A 21,372-nucleotide genomic window follows, 5' to 3' on the forward strand; every position below is an offset into this window, starting at 1 on the left:
TGGGACACATGTTTTCAAGTTTATTTTTTTCTAAATGTATGATTTTTTTTTTTTTTTTTTTTTACCACCAAAGTAATGTACTTAAATAAAAGGTTGGAGTTTTCTTTTTTTGCATTTGGGTTCTATGTTGTTTAAAAAAAAAGGAGAATTTTTAGAAGTCCACGACCACATCTTAAATAGGGGTGCCAATAATTGTGGACGGTAGTTAATCATTGTTTCTTTTCTGATTCAAAATGGGCCAGTCTACCTTTGTAAAGGATTTAAAAAAAAAAAAAAAGTTATGACCAGCCTTGAAGAAAACAATTTAGATGACTAACTTTTTAAGACAAGTCTAAGCAGTTTATGCAACTGGCCCCTGGACTCTGGCACTCAGATCCAGGAACAGTCATACGACAATCACTCATCAAGGGCAACAAAAAGGGTAAATCGTGTACACAATAAAATATCTGAATGGGTGAAGCTGAATGAAGCTAGCCTTGACTGATTAGTCAAACAGACAAACAGGCAATAGCACATGACCAGTTCGCATTCACGTGAGAGCTGTGTTTCTTACAGGTACAGTGGCAAAACAAACAACAAAACAAATTGTTACAAAAGCGTCTGGAGCTCAGTTCTAACTGTTTGACACACACACACGCACACACGCACACACACACACACACACACACACACACACACACACACACACACATGCAAAAATCATAACTTTATAAGTTATAACCTTATAAAGGTATGATAAACCCCACAATCTTTTCTTTGACACTTGCAGGCAGTAGGCCTATGCAAATAAAATTGCTTGACAAAGAATAAAAATGGTTTCAAGTCAAGTAATTTTTAATAGAAATTCAGCCTGCGTGAATACTGAGATTAGAGTATCTTCCACTTTAACAGAACTGAAATTGTTAATTCTAACAGAAGAGAAGTGGTGAACACACCAGTGGGCCTTCACCTCTGACAGCACTTAGTCAACAAGAGCAGAAACTGAGAATATATGGGGTTAAAGGTCAATAGCAGATAAGTCATGAAAAGCCTTGATGAAAGGTAAACTGTGGCAATGACAATAAACAGACACAGCTTGAATAAAGGGTAGAATAAGTCAAAATGATGAATGATTTAACTGAAATGTGTATGGAAACAGAGAGTATCCAGTATATTTGACAAGTGTTTGAAATAGTGAGCCATTTATTTTAAAACTTTGGGTATCAAAGTGTTATGAAGCTCTAACCAAATGTCAATTTGCATTGCTCTCTGAAGTACTGTTTTAAATTAAATTCAGGTTTCAAGGAAAGGGCAACAGTGAGAGGAAATCCATTGTTTTCAAGCTGACAAAGTAGCAATGGGAAAATCTGATAGGGTTGTTAGGACGGCGTTTGGTTGAAAGAGAGAGGATTATGCATTAGTGATGAGAAAAGCAAAGCATTTCCGTGTTTCTTTAACTTTGGGCACTTTTATGACTTGAAAAGGAGCAGTAGAAGGTGAACTGAATTAAAGTGTAAAGGCTGTTCACACAGAACATACAGTAAAATGTTATAAAATCGCAGGTTCTCGAGAAGCCTTTTTTACTTGGCCCGCCTTTTTAAACACGGCAAAACCGCCAAAAGACATCCGTATCGCAGCTGTTTACATAGAAAAACAATTTGAAAGCAGTGCAGCTGGGTTTATCATGACTTTATTCAGTGATAAAGTAAACCTAATGAGACATTTGTTAAGAGAAACGTGTTTAATCTTCAAATAATGGGTTTTTAGACACTAGGCTAATTGGAAAACTGCATCGCAATGCCACTGGATCAACACCGTCAATTAAAATGAGTAAGCGTTCATTTAACATTTCCATTGTTCACAATGTATGTAAGTATAAAAGCTAAATATCCTACATCCTTCCTTAGCTTTTTAAGAACATGTTTGATTGTCAGAGAGTCATTAAGAAACTGGTTTGAGTCACATCAGCTTATGGGTATTTTTTATTGTCAATTTGTTGTAAAGAAATAAGGCCAAATAGTAAATGAATGCAAAATGAGGCAGTTTGTTACTGTGTGAATATTTTTTTTTTCTTGTTTTTGTTTTTTTTATTTGTTTATTTTTTGTTAATGTGTATTTGATTCATTTTTTTTCTTTTTTATGTTAAACTTATTTATTAATGGCTTTCTTAGTGTATTATAATGATATGGTTTTAGTTTAATAGCTTTTGTAGGTGTTTGGAAGGTTGTTTTTTATGGAGAAAAGCCAAAGGTTGGGGAGCGATAAATGAAACCTTTTACAGTACAAGTGACAGCTGAACTAGCGGACAGTTTTGTTGTTTAAAAATGGTCAAATGTAGTGTTAACTAGAGTATGTTGAACTATCAACTGGATATATAATGGTTAAAGTGAAAAAAATGTTTCTGGACAGGAATGACACAAAAATAGAGAACCAGGACTGTGAAGCAAATTTAATTTGCCAACATGCATTTAAATTAGAGTTGCTAATATGCATAATTTTAGGACTTTTTTTATTTGAGATGGATTTTTACGTAATATGTGTTTTATGTTTGCTATATTTTTATGTCATGTGATTTATTTCAATTGTATTTCATATGTTTAACGCTGATTCTGAGTTAGTAATTTTCTGTTTAGATGCTTATGACACAATATAGATGCTGCCCTTTGGTCAGAGTAATGAGGGACATGATCCCATAACCTCCTGAGAGATGTTATTCAAAATTGTTTTGGTACATAATGTGGGTGAGAGTTATTGCTAACCTTCTAAATTTATATCTAGATTAGAGCAAGATTTGGTGTGCTTACATTGCATCTTTTTTATGTCAGAGGTATACATTTTTGACAATCTTCATGAAAACAAATTCGTCATGGAGCCATGGGATACACTTTGGCTTTTGTACATTGGAATGAAGCATTTTAAATGTGTCCTATACTGTCTCCCACCAAGTCCTGTCTAATACATGTATAATTATTTATTTTTAACAGGATGACAGGCAACAATGGTCATTTTAAGAAAAATGTGAGTATGTGTATGCATTTATACATGTCCGTACCCTTATTTTGATTAAAAAAGTTATACCAGGTTCCCCTTTAGTCATGAATACTGAATAAGGAAAGGTATGTTATAGGCCTGTATTGTACCTTGACTGCCTATAAAACTGCTGCAAAAACAACACGTTTATAACATTTTAAATGTGGGCCAGATGTGAGACAAAGAAGTGTTGTGGACCATCTTTACTGTCACGGTCAACAGGAAGGGACCCAAATGCAGAGTGAGTGAAACAAGATTTATTGAAAACACAGTTTCACAGCACGGGGGTGGACAATCTTGGGACAGCTCCAACCAGCAAAACAAAATATAATGGAAATATCCAAGTTTAGACTGAAAAAATATCTAAAGAATAAAATCTAAACAGTTCAAAAGTAGAAACAAGACTGATGAATAACTAAATATGATATTAACAAGATTACTAAAGAATTAAACCAATCAGAAAATAGAAAGTCAGGAGCAAAAACTACAAGGAACCACAATAACAGGGCAAGACTGGAATATAGAGCAGCAAGTTAGTAACTGTCCCTATGACACAAGAGAAAAAACAGCACACTATAAAGGGAGGAAAGTACACGAGCACAATTACAGAAACGAGGACAAGACAAGGCCTAAACAAGAGGGTGTGACCAAGGGAAACAAGGAGGGGGGAGCACAGGAACACATGGCAGGCATAAACAAAGACAAAGCAATGTGTGAAGACACAAGACAAACAAAAAAACATTAAACAAAAATAACACAGACAAAGCTGCCAGGGCAGAGCCCTGACACTTTATTTCCTTCAAGCTGTCAAAATATAAAAACAAACTTGAGTCAAACTTAAAGTAGGTGATAGATTTGTTTTTATCTGCAAGTGGTTATACATTTCTACATTTGAAGCAGAAATTGCTCAAATTGAATGCATGTTTGTTTCTCCTTAAACTTTAATCTGAAAACTTGCTCTTTTGACAACTTCCACAAAAAACCTTTGAGAGGAGGTACTCTGAGATTCATAAATGTTTTAATAATTCATTCCCCTTGAATGAATAGAATTACACAGTTTGTCATTAGATGTAAATTTAAAAAAAATAATGTTTTGGATGAGTATATGTAAATATTCTATGCATGCAAAAAAGTAAAATATTAGCATGAGAGCAGAAGCATAAAATAGTTTCTAAACATTTAATTTCAGAATTATCAGTTCAGAATATATTATCAAAAAGTTACAAGGCATAATTACTTCAAAGTAGTGCTGTCAAACGATTAATCGCGATTTTTTTGTTTACATAATATATGTGTGTACACTGTGTATATTTATTATGCATATATAAATACAAACACATGCATGTGAGATGGTGTTTATATATGAAATATATTTATATATAATATAAAATATAAGAATATGAATATATAAACATGCAAATATTTTCAAAATATATACTTTATGTGTGTGTGTGTTTATATATACATAATTTACAGAGTACACATACACATATAATGTAAACAAAAAACTTTTATTTTAGATGTGATAAATCGCGATTAATTATTTGACAGCACTACTTCAAAGCAAAGAAAAAAGCAACCCCCCCAAAAAAAGTAGCAATATATATATATATAATAACATATATTTAAAAAAACAAATAATAAAAATATACATTATCCGGGATAGATTATATAATAACACATGGTTATTTAAAATAATGCTGGCCATTAACATCATATTTATCAACTATTTCCCAGCCACAATCCTTTTTCATGTGTCATTCAGTAACAGTCACACAAAAATCCTCAAATATTTGGTCCAAGCTGGATGCCATGACAACCATGACATCATCCCGAAGTCCACAATCAGTTTGACAGCACTTGTACAGGAGGGCAGAAATTGCATAATCATCCTTACAACACGGCCCTTCCTTTGCATGGAAACCAAGCAACTTTGCGTTTGTGGTGAAATAACATTGCTGCAGCACAGTGTGAGTTATCCACTTTCACTCGCCACTTATCACGTCTCAGTCTGCTCATGTCTTTTTCTCCATTGCACAGAAGCAAAGATTGTCTGTTTATGCACTGCAACACAAACCCTTCTAAATATTTAAAACAAAGACACACACATTTGTTTACATGCTTTGTACGTTGGTGTCATGCAAAACAAAGCCCTCGGTGTCTCTGTCACAGTGTGTCCGTGAGCTTTTCTGAGGGCAAAGGAGGGCGTGGAAATGCCTTCGAAAGGTTTCCGACAAACATGCATACAGTATTGGATTGGCGCAGCTCCACGAGTACGACAGCAGCACCACAAACTCAAAGCCACGCGTGAAATCGAGCGTCGGGTCTATTAGGTACAGAGAGCAAAAGTTGAAGACGTAGAACGGCAGCCAGCAGATGCCAAACACCGAAACAACCGCCACCACCATCTTAGTAACCTGTTTCTCAAACCTGTGACTTTCCATTGAAGACGCTGGCTGTCTGGAGTTTCTCAGAGTCACTAGAAGTGCGGTGTAAAACACGATCATTATGGTGAACGGCAAGGCGAAGCCCAGTACGAATGTGTAGCTAAGAAAGGCCAACCACCAGGAGTCAGATGCAACATGAGGGTCAACGGTGCACAAACCATAGGTGGCAGAAAAGTTAATAGCCATCGGAAGCACTGGAAACAGAGAGATAAACCACATTAATGTGGCGATGATCTTCGCCCGTCGCGGCGTCCGCCAGCGAGCAAACCGCAGCGGGTCTACCAGAGCCATATAGCGATCAACGCTCATCACCGTTAAGCAGAACACGCTTGTGAACTGATTGATGCCATCCAGAACCATAACCAGCTTACAAACAGCATCTCCGAAGATCCACTGGTCCTGGAAGTTTTGGATGGCGATGAACGGGAGTCCCACCATGAAGAGGCCATCCGCCAAAGCCAAGTTGAAAATGTAGACGGTGGTCGCCGAAGACATTTTGTCCAGTTTCAGAATGGTGACAATGACCAGCGAGTTCCCGGCCAATCCCACAATGCACACGGCCAGGTACAGGACGGCCACGGTGACGCTGAAAGCATCGAAGTCCTCCCGGATGTAGACGTTGTTTATCGCAGTGCTGTCCAGATCTAGAATCGAAACGTTGTCGTAAAACATTCCCAAAGGTTTTGAGGTTTCCATTTCTGGTCTGAAACGGTTCGTAGTTCTTGGAGGAGAAGATTAGATGTCTTAGATCTTGAAGAAATTTCAAAAATGGCTTGTATAGTCATATAGTTTGTAATTCTTGCAGGAGTTCAGATGCATCAGATCTTGCCAAAATTTCTGGTCAAAAATGGTTTTTAATCCTTGCAGAAGTTGAATCGTATTAGAACTTGACAAATGTTCTGGTCAAAAACAATCCTTGCAGAAGCTCAAATGTATTAGATCTTTCTGAAATTTCTGGAAAAAAAAAAACAGTTTGTAGTCCATGAAGACGTTCAAATGTGTTAGAACTTGCCAAAATGTCAAAAATGGTTTGTGGTCCTAGCAAGAGAAGTTTTAATGAAGTATTGTAACTTGCTGAAATTTCTGGAAAAATATAGTTTGTAATTCTTGCAGAAGTTCAAATGTATTAGATCTTTCTGAAACTTCTGGAAAAAAACAGTTTGTAGTCCATGCAGACGTTCAAATGCATTAGATCTTGCCAAAATTAGTTCTTGATCTCCACAGGTTTGCATCCACCTTGTCCTTGAAGCTGGTTTATTTTCCCATCTCGAGAACTTCCCCAGTTGGTCTTTGAAGAAATTTCAGCATAAGCTTGGAGGAAAAACAAGCTTCACCCAGGTTGGTTTTTGATGAAACTTCTGGTTGGCCTTATTTGTTGAAAGATCTAGACTCCAAAGCAGAAACCTACTGGGTGTTTGACCCTCCTAGTGAGATCTTATATATCCCCCCAGCAGCGTCCAGTGTGTGTGTGTGTGTCTAAAGTCATCCGTTGACTCTGATAAGCTGCGCCGGCTCGTTCCAATCCGCTGTTAAGAGGTTTCCAGGGTGCCATCTGTTACAATACTTTTGTTTTCATAACTAAACACCCTTGTCAGAAGGTCCATCCAGCCTCTTTCTTTCACACTCCCTTGCTCACATTTTCCTCCTTCTCTCCACCCCTCTGTTTCCTCCCTTTCTTCGCAGTTCAGTGGGGGGTCAATCTGAGCCGATCAACCCCCAACTTCCCCTCTGGGCCACCCACTTTCCAAATACGTCCCCAAAGGATAAGTGATGAATCTGGCCTGTCTCCCTCTGCTTGTTTTAATGTGCTGCGTTCCCCCCCTTCAGTGTTTATATTTCTCGCCGATTGTTGGTCAGTAAATCATTTATCACGCACAAGGCCTCGGTGGGTGGAAACGGTTGCAGATAAAAGGGCAAGAGTAATGAGCGATCACCTTAGTCCTGTTCCTCCTCTGACACGCATAGTTGGAATGCCGCAATTCTCACAGTGAACTTCCCAGGATAACAGTAACTGAGGGAGGTAATGCTTAGATAGTGACAAGCACAGTTTTGGTAGTAGATATGTCTTTATGCAATATGCAGATTGTTTTGGAGGTCGCTCTACTCCCAATTCCATGAAGTCATTCCTAGAATTTGGAACTTTCCATTGGCATGTTACGGTAAACTTGGAAATGCTTCAAGCTTATTTAGAGGTTTAAAGGGCCTCGAGTGACTTGAAGACAGGTATCCAGACCTCTCTAATAAATCTAGACGGTCGGCATTTGGTTTCACTGTTCTGGGCTTGAGTTTTCTTGTATCTCTTAACAAGGAACATACCGGGTTTACAAAGAGCATGTTGTGGTTTCTAAGAATTGTAACTGTTTGGGAAGGAAGAACTAGGATATGATTCAAAATGTTCCAAAAACCTTTAATGCGTGTTCCTGGTCTCATCTGTGCATCTCTTTGTTCCTTTGTCTCTCATGTTATTTAGTCTTTAATTAGTTCTGTTTATTCCCCTTTTATCTTTCATCTCTGTTCTCTGATTTCTTTTGACTTATTGTTCATCGCACATGGTCATAGTGAATCGCCTGTAAAGTTCAGTAATGCTTTATTTTTTTAATTTTTACCATTTTTCTGGTAACAGTTCCTGAAGAGAAATCCAGTATAATCTGTCATGTTCTATGGGATGGAAGTCATTTTAATATTTCAGTTTGTGGTCCCCTGCTGTTTTAAAAACTTCAAACTTCAATGAACAGCCCTGATGGACTTGATGTGGAGTTTATATGGTTAGTGTCATGAAAGAAACAACAGTCTGCTCACCATAAAGGAGACGAGAAGCAGCACAGGATACATAACCAGATGAGTTTCTAAGAAAGCTGTCGCTATCAAACAAGAAATTAGAGCAAATAAATGAGAAAAGAGATGAGATAAAAGGAGAGTAATAACTGAAGAGCAAATATAAAGGAGCTAATTAAAGAACGCACATGACAAAAATAAAAAGATAAAGGACTAGCGATAAGAAAAGGTTGATTAGAGAAATGATGCAATATAAAAAGTATTAAATTGCATAATTGTATCATTGATGGGATTGGAATATAATTTGAATGGGGTTCAAACTTAGGTCACTTGAATATAAAGCAGCGTGTAAGTATCAGAGCACAAGCTTTTAGCAATACAGAATAATACAGTCAGGGGCACAGGGAATAATTAAAAAAAAATATTTAATAAAAATTCATAAAATTTAAATTAATAATTCAATAATTGTATTATTATTTAATTTTAATTATAATTATTATTTTATTTATTTATATAATTATTTTAATTTTATTTATAATTATTTAATTGTATTTATTATACTGGTGTTCTTCTTCTTCTAATTATTATTCTGTATAGACTACAGTAAACATTTTTTTCTACAGTAAACTTCCAAACACTGTACTGTAAACAGTAAGTACTAACTTATTCAATAGTAATTTGTGTATTCCGCAGCAGTAAAATGAATGAAATCAAGTGCAAAAAAGCACAAATTTTGTGTTTCTGAAATACTGGGATATTTAAATGCAACAGAAATTGATGATAGTCTTCAGCAGATAAACTTTGCTGGAGTCTTTCACTGCTAATAAACACCATTCGATTATATGTTAATACGTTTAATTGTCTGATTGATGCATAATGACAGATGTTGCACTCACTCAGAACTGACAGTTACAGTATATCTAGTAACTTTACACATATATTGTGACTCTGGAGCACAAAACATAAGGGTAAGGTTTTTGAAATTGTGATTTATGCATCATCTGAAAGCTGAATAAATACGCTTTCCATTGATGTATGGTTTGTTAGGATAGAACAATATTTGGCATTGTTCGAAATTGAAAATCTGGAATCTGAGGGTGCAAAAAAATCTAAATATTGAGAAAATCACCTTTAAAGTTGTCCGAATTAAGTCTTTAGCAATGCATATTACTATTCAAAAATTAGGTTTTGATATATTTACAGTAGAAAATGTACAAAATATCTTCACGTAACATGAAGTTAGTGGTAGACATTAGTGGTAGACTTCCATAGTATTTATTTTCCACACCAGAAATGGTTTTGTTACCCGCATTCTTCAAATTATCTTCTTTCGTGTTCAACAGAAGGAACAGTTTTAGAACATTTAAATGATGACTTCATTAATTTTTAATGAACGTACCCTTTAATGGGGAAATTTTAGTTAATTTTTCTTCAAGTAAAATAGGTTTGGCTTAACATTAAATAATGAAAATATATTATTTTTTGTTATTTTTTAAAACTTTTGTTCTTCTTAATTTTATATTTTTTTTATTTTGATAAGAGTCAAGGTGAATGAAACTTGTGCAGATGCGAAGATTTGAGTGTTTAACTGTAAATTTATAAAAATGCGGTGGTAAAAACTTGGTTAAGTAAGTTTTCTTACTATATACAGTAAAAATGTGATCTAACAGGATATTTCATGTCATTTTACAGTAAAATACTGTTAAGTGTAAGATTTTTGGAAGTGAAAAAGAATGTTACCTCATAATTTACAGTAAAAAACTGTCAAAGCTCACATTTGATTTATTTTTATTATTTTTTTTAAATAATAAATAATGATGCTTTTTCTTAGTTTGTGGATAACAGTCCTTTAGGATTTTATTTAACATATTATGTTGTTAAACAAATGTTTATTGCATTATTTTAGTGCTGCGTGTTTTGTATTTCACTAGTTTCACTATGATTAACATTATATCAGTTAAGAAAATATACAAGTTTTACTGTAAATTTAAGTTTAGTCTGTAAAACCTAATCTGTTGGTACTGTATTGTTATGGACAATTTCTTGCAACCACAGCTATCAATTTATTATTATTATTATTATTATTATTTTTTTCAATTGTGTTGTTGTTGATTTTACAGTGTATCTTTTTTTCCTCACAGAAGTGGGTCTGGGATTTGCTGCAGGGGAAAGAAACCCTCAACCCTAGTTTTTTTACTTTCCTTCTTTGCTTTTATATGCCTATCATTTCCTTTTTGCCGTACATTCTCATGGTGTGTTTGCATCACATCTCTTTCTCTTTACACAATGAAATATTCATTCAGTGAGGGCAGGCAGCAGCATGTTATGCGGTTTGTTGGCTTAAAAAAAAAAAAAAGAATAGATGTTTTTTTGTCTGTGACCCAGAGTTAATTACGCTGTTCAGTTCTGATTATCTGCAGTATTTAAATGCAACACCAGGTTTGCTGAATCCTTATCAAATGTTCAGAAACAACAGTTGTAGTCACCTGAAGGGCTGTGAAAAATGCTCTTGCATTGAAGATGAAAACATATAATTTCCATGATATAAAATATGCATGTTTTGTAGATTGGAATCGAAAATCCCTCAAACTAATAAATGGTTTAAATGTTGTAGACAAAATTTCTAGACATTTGAGTCATTACAAGTTCTTGTATAATGAGCGCTTGTATAATGATGCCGTCTAGTATAATGTTATTGCACTGCTCGGGGTGCAGAGATCGACAGTGTTTCATCATTTAAATATGTTTGTAATTGACGACAGTTTACCTTTTAAAGAGCATATTGATCTACAAAACTGAATAAGAATGATCTTTTTGTTGGTTGCTAATTACGTAGAACGAGTTGCTCCTACTTTTCTAGACTTCTGTGACATTTTATACAGATATGCTGGTGTTTGATCTTGGCAGATGCTTCATAGTTTACCACGGTGTGATTACATTCATTGAAATCTGCATGCAAATGTTAAATGGCTCTCTCTTGGCAGTTTCATTTCAACTTTGTAAAATCAGTTTCTCGCTTTCATATTTTGCAGGTTATGCTGATATTCAATCAAATCCGTATTAGAGCCTAGCCTACTTTCAGTTAATAGATTGTGTGTTCTAGTCCCAAATATAATGACTGAGTTTGGAAAGAAGGCTTTTGCTGCTTCTTAGAATAATCTTTATAAAACGTTGGAATTTAAAGCCCTTCTATCTTTAAGTACTGTAAATTCAAGTCAAACACCTTCTACTTTATATATATGTATAACATCAACTACAGCACTGCCTTGTCCTTAGTTTATTATTTTATCTTCACCATCATCTTCCTCCTCCTCCTCCTCTTCTGCAGTCTGCTGTTGTCCGTATGGATCGTGCTTTAGTTTGGTGATCTTGCTTTGCCTCGAGCAGCTGTGTTTCTGAAACACCACAGCATTTGGCATCATGACATTGCCAAGAGCAGATATTCCTGAGAAGATCATTCTCTGGTTCTACAGTGAAGGACTGGTGATGGCATCGGGACAGGCTGTTTGTTAGAGACTTTACGAAATGCTGAAGGGCTGTTAGTCTGATTTGTGTGGTCAATTATAACTCTAGGAGCTGGGTCGTCACCAGAAATAAATGTGTTTAGGGGAAGCATTTGTTCGTTCTGCTCTTTGTTTTCCACTCAAGATTAATGGCTGTAATCACTGGAAGTTGTAGTCAGTGTGTGTGTGTGTGTGTGTGTGTGTGTGTGTGTGTGCTGGCTTTTTGTTAGACAGAAAGTTAAGAGTGACAAAAAGTAATTAAGAATTGGGATGTAAAGCAGTCCAAACCTATCTACTGCTGTTCTTGTACTGACAACAGATTCAACTTTTACAATAATTACTAATTTTTTTTATTAAATGGTTCAGTTATAACGTACTTGAGGTCTCATGCAGCAAAAAAAGTTTAGTTTCATCTTCACCATTTTTCCAGGACTGCTTTTTTTTTGGTTTATTTGTCTTGATTTGCAGTCTCATTATTAACTCTCTGCGACTTGGCAGACCAATTTTCCGAGCATCCTATTAGGAGTGTACAATGCTGACAAAAATGTGATTTTGTGGATAACGATAATTAGACAATATTTTGCATCGGTGTGTCTTTGTTCTGGTGTTTTGATTGGTTAAGGCCTGTCATATTCTCTGTGATGATTAATTTTTTTTTTTTCATTAAGGGGTGATAGTTGCATTTTCCCTAAAATTATTTGATATAAAGATACATAAATGATGTTATAGACATTATAGGATGTTACCAATTAAATGAAATCAGGATCAACGAAATTCATTTTTGCATCGCAGAAGGGGCATAGAAGCTGCATCTAAAGCAGCATTTACACCGTAATTACAATTGCATAAATAATGTAAAGTGTTTTAAAAAATAATATTTTGAATATCAAAATCTAAAATTAAATATGAAATGATACTTTAATTATGAAACTAAAATTGACAGTAGATGGGGGCCAGATAAAGTCTTAATGAGTAAGTCACTGAATCATTTGTGCAGCTGATTCGTTCAGGTTTGTTGAATTATTCAGGAACACAGCAAGTGACTCAGTGAACAGAATCACTGAATCACTGATTTGTTCAGAAACGCTGATTCATTCAGGAACAAAATTCCACTGCACTGTGTTTCTCAGAGAAGCACAACGGTTCTGCTGTAACTAAAGCAGAGCAAAAACAGACAATATTGGTGTCTCAAATGTGTGTTTACTGTATATATTTATATCTTTAGGTGGAGCTGATGTGCTTGTTCACATTGTGTTCAATTGCTTAAGCGCAATTTTCACAGTGTATTGTGTGTATATTTTTTTTTTTTTGTGTGTATTTGTTTAAAGTGCACTTTTTTTCAAAGCATATTTGAGCATATTTTCAATTGTATTAGTACAATACACACAATCACAAAATATTCTTTTCACTTTATATATATATATATATATATATTATATATATATATATATATATATATATATATATATATATATATATATATATATATATATATATATATCAAGTTTTTCTGGATGATGTTAAAATCTAATGTAATATGGACACCAGAAATTAATACATTTATATTTTTAAATATCATTTTTGGTTGGTTATAGTATTATATAGTTTAGTATTTCTGAGAATAAACTAAGACTTTAATTGAAACAATGCAACGTATGTGAAAACATTATTTTACTAGTAGTTCATAAATGACATGCTTTGTTATTTATAGGCATATGATGGGGATTATTATTTTTACAGGACTTAAAATAGGGAAAATTTAATTTGGCCATTATAAACTATAAGTGAACAAATCGCAGATGAATTCGCTGTGAATGTCATTGTTATGACAAGGTTCATCTGTTTACACAATTTACAAATTTTCACATCTGTGTGATGAGTAAGATATAGTCCTTCTGTATCGTGTGTGTGCTAATGCTGTTATGATCATTAATCGTTTTTAATCTGTCTGTTTTATTTGCATTCTCACTCATTTGTGTTCAGTTTCAGATCTATTCACGTGTTGCTCGTAGAGTCGAGGGAAACGGCTGGAGTTTCTCTGTTCGTTTCATTAACATCGCTGACGTTTACTGAAACCTGTATGCGTCATTCAGTACAATATTATTTGGAAGAGAGGGCAATAAATCTATGTTTGACCTGCTGTTGAGCTTTAGTGTTTCCTCTGGACCTGGTTTGGCGAGTTGGAGTGAAGTCTCTTTATTTTCTTTCAGTTTGTTGTGTCTGGCAGGTTTCCTTCTCAGCGTTTCAAGGGTTTTTGTGAAACTCATATTTGACTGTATTTTAATATACACGCTCTAATATGATTACTCGGTTTGTTGTGGTGGAGGGGATGGAGTGGCTGCATGCCTGTTTATTATTAAATAAGATATTTTAAAGTGGAATTTCAAAAACATAAACTTTAAATTCAACCTCAATATTTGGATTGAAATGTTAACTATCCCTTGATTAAATAAATAAATAAATACAGTTATTTATAAATTTAATGAAGGTCTTATTTATTAATTAAATTAATTATTTATTAAATACATTTATTTATGTATGTAGTATATTTCTGTATTAATTAAAGCTTTATTTGTTCAATTTATCTCTTTATTTTAATTTTAACTTTTAATACTTTATGTAACCTTTTATTTTTTTATTAAGTGTATTTATTTGTATTTATTCATTTATGTATTTTTTATTTAGTGTATACATTTTATCAAAGTTTTCATTTATTTAATTATTAAATAAATAGATGTATTTACATATTCAATTCATTTAGTAATTCATTTTTTACATTCATTCATTTAATGCATTTTTTTATTTATCTGATGCGTTATTTATTCATTATCTGTATGTATTTCTTTATCAATTAAAGCTTTTATTTATTTTTTCAAAACATTTATTATTTACTCCTTCATTCATTCCAAACATAAAATGAGTGTTGTCAATGTTACCACGTTGTTGTTATTATTATGTTATTACTCCAAGTATTCCCCCTTTTTTTGAAAAATCTTTCAAATTACATATAAACCACATCCAAAAAAACAAACAAAAACAATGACAACTATATGTATGTTTTTGTCAATATTGATGATAAATTGTATTTGAATTGTATTTGTATGAAATTTATAAGAATATTTAATATGAACTTTATCAGTATTAACTCCATTGGAATTAATTAATATAATTTAATTCCTTTGAATTTATAACTCACGATTTCTCAAAAAGAGTTTAAAGTTTTGAAGCCTGTATATTTACTTCTAACAAAACAACATCAAAATAAAAACATTTACTCTGAAAAGATTTTCAAACAAAACTTCAAATTTAGCTTAAAATCTCACTTTCAGATAATAAAGTGAGTGTTTTTTTTTCCAATTAAAAATAGACACATTCATGTTCATAAAAACAAAATCATAGTGAGAGATATTGAGAAAAGGCTGAATGTATTTTACAGAAGTTAAATACATTGTCTTAAATTGTTTAAAAAAAAAACTAAATATAATAAATAAAATAAATAAAATGTGAAATAAATAACTGATTGATGTGTATTTTGAGAGTATTAAACTGTATGTAGTTTTTAGAAATTTGTATATATATTTTCTGGCTCAAAACAGACCTGAATGCATTATGATTCAATAAAATTGAGTTTGTTGCCGCTTCACTAAAAGATGTATTCAGTATTTCTGCAGTATTTCTGCTGGAAACCCAAAGGTTCAGGATTCAAGAAAAACTGAAAACACTAGATCCTCAGACAGATGTAGTCACACACACACACACACACACACACACACACACACACACACACACACACACACACTCACACATACACGCACTCACACACACTCACACACACTCTCACACACTCACACACACACACACACACACACACACACACACACACACACACACACACACACACACACACACACACACACACACACACACACACACACACACACACACACACCACACACACACACACACACCCACACACACCCACACACACCCACACACACCCACACACACTCTCACACACACACACACCACTCTCTCACACTCACACACTCACACACACACACACACCACACCACACACACACCACACACCTCACTCACACACACACACACACACACACACACACACACGGGAAGGCTGTCATTCATGTCAGTGATCAGCTTCAAACAGAATAATTGAGTGTGAGAGGAAACACAACAGTGTGTTAAGATCAGGACAGAAAGGGTCTCCACCTGAAGGCAGGCTAATTAATGAGTTTTCCTTCATTCTGCAACACAGAAAAGGGGTTTTCAAGAAGGATTAAATGTTCCTTGAGCTGCTGAAAAGTAATTAGGCTTTAGCTGTGGCTCCATAATTGGACTGCAGTACAACACTGACTTAAAATGACTTCACAATCTGAGTGCTGGATGAGACGTGAGCAAACAACTTTAAGCAACTTTGTTTTATACTGTAGATAGGAATGAGCTGTGATTGGTCCATGGCTATTAATTTATGTAAAATGTTATGCATACAGTGACTTGAGTAAACCTCTTCGCTGTAAAACATGATATCATCAGGAAGCTTATGTTTTCATGTGAACTCATCAAAATTAGTCGAGCAATTTCAACTTTTTAAATGAAGTTATATGAAATTCAGCTTGATTGTTTTAAAATTTGGTTTAATTTATTTTTTAGTAGAAAAAAATACTCATGTCATGTGATGCAACCATGCAGACAAAAGATGAAATTTAATGAAATGTAATGATATTTATGAATAATAATTAAAAAAGTTGTGAAAATAGTTTTTAGTGATTTCGGTGTTTTCAATTTTTTAATTTGTATTTATTATTTAATATTTTTAATTAACAATTTATGTATGTAATTTTAATTTTAGTATTTTATTTTTTATTTTTGTGTTCTTTTTTTTTTTTTTTTTTTTAAATATTACTATTCAGGTTTAATCTATTTTTATCATGTACTGTATAGTAGGCTTAAAGTGGTATTACATATGATTTTAATTTTAATTTTAGTATTTGAGTTTTTTCTTATTTTGTTTTGTTTTTATTTTTTATATAAAATACATGGTGAATAATTTGTAGGTAAATTAATTAATAATTCATTAAAATAATGAATACAAATATCATTGAACAGAACATAGTACATTTGGTTATAAACATTAATATGCTTGTTGTCTCTGGTCTGTTTTGAGCACCAGGATCAGAAGTGTGACCCTAAAATCAAGAATACAGCGTCTTAACTTACACATGGGTCAAAACATGAGAAAACTAGTGAAAGCACCAGCCGTGCATCATTCCTCGGTTCCTGAGATTGAGTCTTGAGTTCTCAGTGACTCTGAGTCTCTGTTCAGTCACAGCGTCAGTAATTAGCTATTAACTGAGCAGGTTATTACGCTAAGACGTTATTATGCCGTCTTCTGCACAGGCAGACCACTTCCTCCGATGGAAAGAGGTGCACAAGAAAATGAAATAATTACCTGCTTTCCAAGAGAAAATAATAACACCCCTCTTAGAAAACCTCAGCGTTTAATTGACCTGAAATGCGCAGTGAAGTTGGGTTCATTATTCTCACTGCGGTGAAAAGGTGGCAGAGAATAGACTGTCATTACTGAAGAAGTCCTGCATTAACCTTAATAACCGCTTTGCCCTCAAAGGCAACAAAACAGATGCCAAATGGAGCAGCAAATGGAGGTTTTTCACAAGACATAATAATAATAATAATAATAACAATAATCATAAAGTGCCACTAAGGACTCATAGGTGTAATTTGTAGAGACAGGTTGCAGCTTGTTCCTAAGCTTTACCTTTTACGTAGAGATTTTTATCAGCCTTAAACTTTTATTAATTTTAGTCTAGTAATGTACACTGAAAAAAATTAATAAATAATTAAAAAAATAAAAATAAAATCACTCAGAAATTGCTACAAAATGTAACCATTATTTATAAAGAAACTGCAAGAAACACATTGAATTAAACATGAAATTTTAAAGTAGAAAGTCTGAAATAGTATTTTATTAAATGCTTCAATAACCTTAGTTTTATTTATAACTGCTAAAACTTTTTAAGGCTGCACGATTCATCAAAATAAAACCCAAATCACCATCATCTTCCTCCAAAATACTCAAAGTGCACTATATTCCATCTTTTGAAAATTAAGAAATTAAGGCAGCAATAAATATTACTATTGTACTATTTTTTTTCTTAATACTTGATTGTTTTTTAATCCACGGTGAAACATTCTGGTATTTCTGCTGTTGTTTAATATTTTTATTTAGTAGTAGTAATAACAACAATAATAAATAATAATAAATATTATTATCTTACAGTCATTTTGATGTATAATCACAAATTTGCTAGATGTACCACTAATGCTAAACCATTCACAAACTTGAATGATTTTTATTGTTTATGTAATTAATCTGATTGACCAGGTAGTAAGTTTTCCATTTTTAATCTATCATTAAAATTGCATTTGTATTTGTCATGCAACATTTAAACGTGATGCGTCTCTCCTGAAATCTTCACTCATGTCTACATTTTTTGCAGTGGTGCTTTAAAACTTGTCTTTGTAAAGTAAACATGCTCCTTTGACAAAAGGCATTCTTAATTATTCTTTGTGTTTTTTTTTTTTTTTTTTTTGTCAGTGTTAAATTTTAGTTAACATGCATAAAAATGGTTTACACATGGTTTGAACATTTGAAACTTTTTGAACATTTGGAGCGTTTTGAACATTCAGCGCATTTTGAACATTCGGCACGTTTTGAACATTTGAAACTTTTTGAACATTCGGAACGTTTTGAATATTCGGAACCTTTTGAACATTCGGAACCTTTTGAACATTCTGAACCGTTTGAACATTCTGGAACCTTTTGAACGTTTGGAACCTTTTTGAACATTTGGAACTTTTTGAACATTTGGAACTTTTTGAACATTCTGAACCTTTTGAACATTCGGAACCTTTTGAACATTCAGAACCTTTTGAACATTCTGAACCTTTTGAACATTCTGAACCTTTTGAACGTTAGGAACCTTTTGAACATTCTGAACCTTTTGAACGTTAGGAACCTTTTGAACATTCGGAACTTTTTGAACATTCAGAACTTTTTGAACATTTGGAACCTTTTGAACAATCTGAACATTTTGAACGTTTGGAACTTTTTGAACATTCAGAACTTTTTGAACGTTCGGAACCTTTTGAACGTTTGAAACCTTTTGAACATTCAGAACCTTTTGAACATTCAGAACTTTTTGAACATTCTGAACTTTTTGAACATTTGGAACTTTTTGAACATTCTGAACCTTTTGAACGTTCTGAACCTTTTGAACGTTCGGAACCTTTTGAACGTTCAGAACCTTTTGAATGTTCGGAACCTTTTGAACATTCTGAACCTTTTGAACGTTAGGAACCTTTTGAACATTCTGAACCTTTTGAACGTTAGGAACCTTTTGAACATTCAGAACTTTTTGAACATTCTGAACTTTTTGAACATTCTGAACTTTTTGAACATTCTGAACTTTTTGAACATTTGGAACTTTTTGAACATTCAGAACTTTTTGAACATTTGGAACCTTTTGAACATTCAGAAGCTTTTGAATGTTCGGAACTTTTTGAACGTTCTGAACCTTTTGAACATTCGGAACCTTTTGAACATTCTGAACCTTTTGAACATTCGGAACCTTTTGAACATTCAGAAGCTTTTGAATGTTCAGAACTTTTTGAACGTTCTGAACCTTTTGAACGTTCTGAACCTTTTGAACCTTTTGAACTTTTGGAACCTTTTGAACGTTTGGAACCTTTTGAACATTCTGAACCTTTTGAACGTTTGGAACTTTTTGAACATTCAGAACCTTTTGAACATTCTGAACCTTTTGAACATTTGGAACTTTTTGAACATTCAGAACTTTTTGAACATTTGGAACATTTGGAACCTTTTGAACTTTCGGAACCTTTTGAACATTCAGAACTTTTTGAACATTCGGAACTTTTTGAACATTTGGAACCTTTTGAATGTTCGGAACCTTTTGAATGTTCGGAACTTTTTGAACGTTCTGAACATTTTGAATGTTCGGAACCTTTTGAACATTCTGAACATTTTGAATATTTGGAACCTTTTGAACATTCTGAACCTTTTGAATGTTCGGAACTTTTTGAACGTTCTGAACATTTTGAACGTTTGGAACCTTTTGAACATTTGGAACTTTTTGAACATTTGAAACATTGGTTTTACACTGTTGCAACATTTTGATTTGTGATGCTGGCTCAGAGTTTGTGCTTTTACATTAGATGTTGCGTGTGTGAAATAAAATCTCCCCTCTCTGATATAATACACAGTGCTGCTGTGTTCCTTCAGGTCCTGATATCATTACCAGCATGCCCACAGGGCAAATAAACAAGTCTTCGATCATGATTTGTCCAAATGTGTCGGACAGCATAGAAAAAAAATGTTTGGCTTTAAACTTGCTCTTTCCCGCTTGAGGGTTTTGTATCACAGTTTCACTCATGAATAATTAAAAAGTCTACCAGTGCAGGCTGGAGTTTGGAAGATTTGCGCACTGTTTAAACTGACTTTATTGGCAAAGTGTGAAATCAAAGCAAAAAATTTGAAAATATAACTCTGTGTCTTTACTTTTATCTCACATAATCTTCCTGTATTATGCATGCTGTGAGACAGAATCTTCCTCCCTACTCAATTCTCTCTAAAACAGACACATACTGCTAGGAAATGTCTTCTTTCATTGATTCATAGACCTATATTTCTCGGACTTTCCTATCCTATCAAAACTCTAAGCTATCAATCAGAGACAGAAGACATGGAGCAGACTGAGTGCGACAGCTTTAACAGCATCATGTAGATCAGTTTTTGTGTTTAATGCTGTGGATGAACAGTGTGTGAGAGTGAAATCTCTTCTCCTGTTCCTGTCCTCAGGTCATGCTGGCGGCCTCCTACTGGTCTCTGCTGGCTCCTGCTATCGAGATGGCCGAGGAGTCTGGGAAATATGGCCACTTTGCCTTCTTCCCTGTCGCTGTGGGGTTTGCACTCGGGGCTCTGTTCGTTTACATCGCAGACCTGATGATGCCCATCCTGGTGAGTTGTACAATCATTTCCAACATGCATTACAAACAGGGTCTCTAATAAAATACTGCAAATCTGCCAGTTGGTTCTAAATCTGTTTTAGAATTTATGTAATCAAAAGTGTTCAAAGAAATCACTTTGCATGAATTTAAATGTTGTTTAATAGGTAGGTATGCAAGTAGATATAGTGTATTATTAAGTTTTGGTACATTTTATTTTAGTGTAAAACAGTTTTTTTCTGAATACAGCTGCGCATCACAGAAATAAATTAGTTTAACAGAGATTCACATAGAAAACAGTTCATTTTCACACACACACACACACACACACACACACACACACACACACACACACACACACACACACACACACACACACACACACACACACACACACACACCACTACAAAGTTACAGGGTACAGCAGCTACAGCACAGCTTGTGAATAAGGACAGGAGGGACTTGAGATGATTCATGTATCTGTGAGCAGATTTCTTTTACCGTCTTACATTTACTCAGAAGACCTTCAGAAAGTTCAGCTCTTCCTACACACACTCCTTCATTCAGGTTCGG

The 21,372-nt window shown here is 34.0% G+C and overlaps 1 protein-coding gene across 1 annotated transcript; it reads right to left on the reverse strand.

Annotated features, from left to right (window-relative positions):
* Positions 1-4,682: 4,682 nt before the first annotated feature.
* On the reverse strand, positions 4,683-6,787 carry LOC109085851 (somatostatin receptor type 2-like). Its single transcript, XM_042734750.1, has one exon. The coding sequence runs from the start codon at positions 6,150-6,152 to the stop codon at positions 5,124-5,126; it is 1,029 nt and encodes a 342-aa protein (XP_042590684.1). The 5' UTR covers positions 6,153-6,787; the 3' UTR covers positions 4,683-5,123.
* Positions 6,788-21,372: the final 14,585 nt, after the last annotated feature.

This window comes from Cyprinus carpio, chromosome B12, assembly GCF_018340385.1.
Source record: "Cyprinus carpio isolate SPL01 chromosome B12, ASM1834038v1, whole genome shotgun sequence".
NCBI classification, from domain to species: Eukaryota; Metazoa; Chordata; class Actinopteri; order Cypriniformes; family Cyprinidae; genus Cyprinus; species Cyprinus carpio.

Bases quoted from the DNA above. Each gene is read 5' to 3' on its own strand.
- LOC109085851 (XM_042734750.1), bottom strand. From the start codon at position 6,152: ATGGAAACCTCAAAACCTTTGGGAATGTTTTACGACAACGTTTCGATT.